This window comes from Lithobates pipiens, unplaced genomic scaffold (genome assembly GCF_037356315.1).
Source record: "Lithobates pipiens isolate NorthernLeopardFrog02 unplaced genomic scaffold, aLitPip1_a1.2 Scaffold_28, whole genome shotgun sequence".
Lineage (NCBI taxonomy): Eukaryota > Metazoa > Chordata > Amphibia > Anura > Ranidae > Lithobates > Lithobates pipiens.
Window position 1 is genome coordinate 49,396,889 of NW_027507789.1, and position 6,000 is coordinate 49,402,888.

The 6,000-nt window shown below is 41.9% G+C and overlaps 1 protein-coding gene across 2 annotated transcripts in view; it reads left to right on the forward strand.

Moving 5' to 3' along the window:
* Window positions 1-2,744, forward strand: part of LOC143935367 (protein-glutamine gamma-glutamyltransferase 6-like) — a 145,056-nt gene extending 142,312 nt beyond the window's left edge. For both annotated transcript variants that reach the window (XM_077459188.1, XM_077459189.1), the window contains one exon: window positions 963-2,744. In XM_077459188.1, the coding sequence (XP_077315314.1) occupies window positions 963-1,110 (148 nt within the window). In that variant the 3' untranslated portion in view covers window positions 1,111-2,744. The remainder of the gene's footprint in view (window positions 1-962) is intronic.
* Window positions 2,745-6,000: the final 3,256 nt, after the last annotated feature.

The following is a 6,000-nucleotide window of genomic DNA, read 5'->3' on the forward strand; positions in this document are numbered from 1 at the left end:
TTTTCAGGGCTTAAGTCATACTACATCAGGGGTAAAAGTGCACCCCCATTTTCAGGCATAAAGATATACAACATAAATAAGGGGTAGAAATGCCCCCTCTTCTTCAGAGCTCAAAACATGCTACATGCTTCAGGGGTAAAAATGCACCCCCTTTTTCAGGGCTAAAGACATACTACATGTTTTGGAGGTACAAATGCACCCCTTCTTCAGGGTTAAAGACATACTACATGTTTTAGAGGTTAAAATGTACCCCTTTTTAGGTATAAAGATATACAACGAAAGTAATCAAAATGTTTTAGGATTAAAGTGCTCCTTAATTTTACTTTTTTTGTGCTAGTATTACTTATAGATGGATTCAAATCTGGATGCTTGCCTCTTCATTATCTTGAATTGGTGTTCCGCACCTCCGCTACATTGAACTACAATAGTATGAACAGGCTTGGCCCACCATATCTATATCAATAATGAGTGTCCTTCTGTGACATGGGGGATGTGCTGTCACCTCATTAAGGAAGAATAAACAAGTTCATAGCAAGTGAGATTGTTTTATTGCAATGCCCTTACGGAAAATGGTCATTGCACCTTGGTGACGTTCGGCCAGCAGCAGAATCACCACTGGGACATTAGCCTGAGACTGGGATGATAATTCTGCTCTGAAAGGAAGAGGATACAGCTAAACAAAAGCACACACATCTCTCCATTAGCAAATCTGAACTAGTTCGACCATTAGAAATATAAGCCCCACTCCAAAACTGAACCCTTCATACATGTATTTCATGATTGTCACAAAAGACTGCATATAATCATGTCTACACCCAAAAACCAACCTTGACGCATTTGACCACTGCTGGCTTGCTCTCAAAGATAGTGGAAGTGAAACTCCTTGAAATTTAGGGTATTTTTAAAAACATATTATGTGTCACACAAAGCCAAATTAAATGCATTTTTGTCTTATGATGCAGAATTTCACTGAAGCCCAAAGAGAAGACAACTGTGACCATTGAATTCAAGCCTTACGTGGCGGGCTCCAAACAATTAAACATTGTGGTTGATTGCAAAAAAACTGTCACTACCGAGGGTTTCCTGATCATTGTGGTAAAAGAATCTTAAATTCCTGGATTAAATTACAAAATATACCATATGACAACCTCAAGAATGTTACTTCTGGTATTTTATCATTCTACTCAGTTTAAAATGTTTAATCCTATTGCTCTCATGTGCCAAGATACTGCCAATTAAAGTAGAAGTCTACTCTAAAATTAAAATCCCTGCATTTATAGACATCCCCGTTCTAACACTAAACTCACTAACCCTGTAAAGAAGAAATTAGTATACATACCTTTTTTTGAAGCTGCTCCGACCCGATCACATGCTGAGTTGTCAGCCACGGCATCGCTGTGGAGGCGGGTGCAGAGGACACATCCGACACATCCAACAACGGAAGCCCCATATTAACTCTATGGGTGAAGTCACTTCCCATCCATTTCACAGCCATTGTCGGCTGTGACCTCTGCAGAGCTTACGCTGCTGGAGATCGGGTTGGATCGACTTCAAAAAAGGTATGTATACTGATTTTTTTTTGTTACAAGGTTAGATAGGTTAGTGTTAGATACAGGGATTTTTTTCTTTACAAGGTTAGATAGGTTAGTATTAGATAGATACAGGGATTTTAGTTTTTAGAGTGAACTTCTACTTTATTATTACTATTTTAGTGCTTAAAGTATAATGAAAGGCAAACACTTCCAGAGGGATTAAAACACCTGTCAGGTGTCTGTTTGCCAATTAGGGAGATTCACCCTCTCATCTTGTCCTGGTAACCATAATCACCAAGAATGAAAGCAAAATAAAATCCCACATTTTGAGTGGTCACCAGAACAGAAATAGGGGGAAATCTTTTAATGGGTACACTAGTTCTAGTGATCCTGGTGACTTCCAGAGATTTCCATCGCTTTGGAGGGCTATCCTCTCAGTTCGCAGTTATGAGACACGAAGCAATGGAAAGATTCCCCAATGGGAAACGGGTGGGAAAAAAATCTAATGGGTTATAATCCTTCCTCACAGTATCCAAAATGAGAATTTATTGGTCTTTATTGTTCTTCACACCCTAGTAAAACAAATCAAAAGAACAATTGTTTGTTAGTTATGACTTCATAGCAGGAAAGTACTGTTTAAAGTTATGAAGAGCACTTTGAGTAAATCATATTTTTCACAATGCTTCACTAGGGATGGTTTGAAAGGTTTTAACTGTCTTTCTTCTTCCTCCCCATGAGTAATGAGAGTCTTCTATAGCTTTTTTTTTTTCTTTCTTTTCCTCCTCTTTCTTACTCCCTCATTCCTCTTACCTTCCTCCCTGACCCCTTGCCAGATCCTTCCATACATTTTTCCCAGCTTGCTAACCCCTATGAAAGCTCTGGTATTAAGCCCTTGTATTTTCTGATTGTCCTACATACTAACATGCTGAGATTGGTATTTTGTTGGGACAATATGTTTGAGACATATCACTTCCTATGTAACCAGATGTTTATTGGAGTCATATCTTCTCATTAACATACTGCTAAGTTTTCTACAAATACATAAGAAATTAAAAAAAAACTAAAATTATGAAGAACACTTCAACATAAAAGTCGAATAAACAATGTATATGCAGTATATTATTTAAAATTCTTCTCTGTATCATCTTTTTTGACATGTTTTGTTGTTAATTGGCTTGGAACTCAAAAAATAAAGATTTACTATGTATACAACCATTGGCTTTGCTTATACAGTACCCTGAAAAATGTATCTTTTGTATGAAAAATAGTGATGCAATTACTGGTATGTGAGTGTGCCTACAACCTCATATTTGAACTGTGAGATTTAAAGGGTAACTCTGCTTTTGTGGGAAAAATTGTGGCACAAGTCATATTGTAATTAAATGTTACTAAAAATGACCTTTCGTTTTCAATCTGCAGCACTGTAATTTTCTGTAAAATGCGAAGCAATATGGCTAACCTGGAGGCGTTCTGTACACAGATGGTGTAAAGAACGTCCCCCTGATATGCCACTTTTTTCTTATGTGATCGGCTCACTGATTTTCCCGAAATTCTGCACAAGATACAAATCAGATTTTTATAGATCAGATTTTAAGCATTCCCTGCAACAAAAATGTAATTTGTGGTGAGATACTCCCAAAGGGAAGTAGACACAGCATCTTCCTCATTAGAACCTTGCAGGTGCAGCCTTGATTATGAAACTCCTCCTATACAAACTCATTCACATGGACACAGACAAACAGCTATTTCTTCAGATGACAAACCGTAGGAATCTGCAACAAAGTTTGTTAAAATCCCTGCAAAGTACATTGATCACCCAAAGGAGAATAATTTTTTTTCTCAGCAAAAGTGGAGTTACACTTTAAGGCACTGGAACCTCTGGTTGCTAGCCATAGGAGATCTGGGGTGGGATATGATGATTTCCCTTATGTGTGCTCACTCTTCCACTTTCTTGAGGCTCTGACACAAAGAAGTAAAGCCCTGCCTCCATGGCCAATGGCACATAAGGTCACAATTATGTATTTTTTTCAGACAATCCAGTGAAAACTGTACATTGAAGGTCCATTCAGATCTATATGCTCAGCTGTGTGGACTCCCATTATCTTGTACACTAACCTGCTCTGCGATAAGGCAGCATGTTCATTTGAATAGGTTGGCCACACACCACCAGGGAGCAAAACTGGGACACACTATTATATATGACACAACACACAGTCAGGGGAATTCAAAAAGTTCTAGATATCACCATGCCTCCATTGGAAACAGATACATAATTTGTAGGAAGTTCTGAGCATGAAGAGTAGATGTACTGAGACTGGAGTGTCCATATGGACACTTCGTACTTGCTGCAGCTGAACTCCCTTCTGCTGCTGCACCTGTTACACAGACAGAGCAGCGGCATTGAGTTTTGAAGCTGGATGGATTATTATTATTATTATACACGATTTATATAGCGCCAAGAGTTTACGCAGTGCTTTACAATGTATAAGGGGGGGACAACACAATTATAGTACAATACAAAAGGTACAGGAGGGCCCTGCTAATAGTGCTTACATTCTAAAGGGTGGGGGTGGGGGTACAAAAGGTAACAGCTGTAGAGAATGATTTGATGGGGGTGGCTCTGGGACAGTTGTCAGGTGGGTGTGGGATAGGCTTCCCTGAATAAATGAGTTTTCAGGGATCTCCTAAAGATGGACAGGGTAAGGGCTGATCAGACAGACTGGGGCAGGGAGTTCCAGAGGATGGGAGAGGCTCTGAAGAAGTCTTGAAGGCGAGCATGAGAGGAGGTAACAAGGGAGCTAGAAAGCAGGAGGTCCTGGGAGGGGACGATTTGGGCGACATGTGCAGATGAAGTTGGTGATGTAGATGGGGCGATGTTGTGGATGGCTTTGTATGTTATGGTTAGCATTTTGAATTTTACACGGTGGGGTAGGGGAAGTCAGTAAAGGGATTGGCAGAGAGGGGCGGCAGTCACGGATCGATTAGTGAGGTGTATTAGTCTAGTAGCAGCATTCATAATAGACTGAAGGGGGATAGCCTGCTTAAGGGTAGGCCATTAAGGAGAGAGTTGCAGTAGTCAAGGCAGGAAATAATCAAGGAGTGAACGAGTTGCTTTGTGGTGTCATTAGTCAGAAAGGGTTGAATTCTGGAGATATTGCGGAGGTGAAGACGGCCGGATTTAGCCAGTGATTGGATATGGGGGCTGAAGGAGAGGTCAGAGTCAAGGATTACACTCAGGACCCTGGCATGTGCGGAGGGACCAATGGTTGTGTTGTTGTTAATGGTGAAGCCACAGGGGGATCGTGAAGGAGGAAATATAACAAGCTCAGTTTTAGAAAGATTGAGTTTGAGGAAGTGGTGTGACATCCATACTGATATGTCATTCAGTAAGTTTGAGATCTGCGAGGAGATCGAGGGGGTGAGTTGAGATAGATCTGGGTGTGGTCGGCATAGAGGTGGTATTGGAAACCATGAAAGGTTATCAACCGGCCCAGGGAAGAGGTATAGAGCGAGAATAGGAGGGGTCCAAAGACAGAACCTTGGGGTACCCCAACAGCAAGAGGAAGGGGAGCGGAGGAGATTGAGTTGTAAGTGACACTGAAAGTGCGCCGAGGTAGGTAGGAGGAAAACCAGGATAAAGCAGAATCGCGGAGGCCAAGGGAGCGTAATTTGCTGAGGTGGTCAACTGTGTCAAAGGCAGCAGAGAGGTCTAAAAGTATGAGTATGGAGTAGTGCCCATTGGTTTTAGCAGTTAGCAGGTCATTGGTGAGTTTTAGTAGGGCAGTTTCAGTAGAATGTTGTGGGCGGAAGCCAGACTGCAGGGGGTCGAGAAGTACATGAGGTAGCGACTCATGACAGTGATGGGTGAAGTAAGGAATTAAGGGTAGAAAAGAGTTGACGAGGTTTGGATGAGAGGGTTTTGATGAGAGTGTTGTAATAGGTTTGTTTAGCAGTGTGGCGGCAGAAGTTGTATTTGAAAAGGGCAGATTTGTAGAGGGTAAAGTTTTGCAGGGACTTAGATTTACACCATGCTCGCTCAAGAGCACGGCTGTGTCTCTTGAGACTTCTGGTGTCGTCTGTTTGCCAGGGTTGTGGCAGACGGGGCCTTGTTCTGCACGTAGAAAGAGGAGCAAGTACGTCTAGGGAGGATGACAACGTGTTGTTGTAAATGGAAGGGGTTAGGTCTGGGCAGGACAGGGGTGCGATTTTGTCATAAAGGCCATCAGTAGCAGAGTGAAGAAGGGAAGGGTTGAGGTTGCGAAGGTTTCTGCGGGTAGTGGTTTGTAGGTTGGCAGCATGGGATGTAGGAGACAAGGAGAGAGTGAAACGGATAAGGTTGTGATCGGAGAGAGGAAAGGGTGTGTTAGAGAGATTGCAGGGGGTGCAGCGATGGGAGAATACGAGGTCGAGAGTGTTATTGTTGGAGTGAGTGGTGGTTTGTGTCCATTGTGTTGGATCATGATGAGTA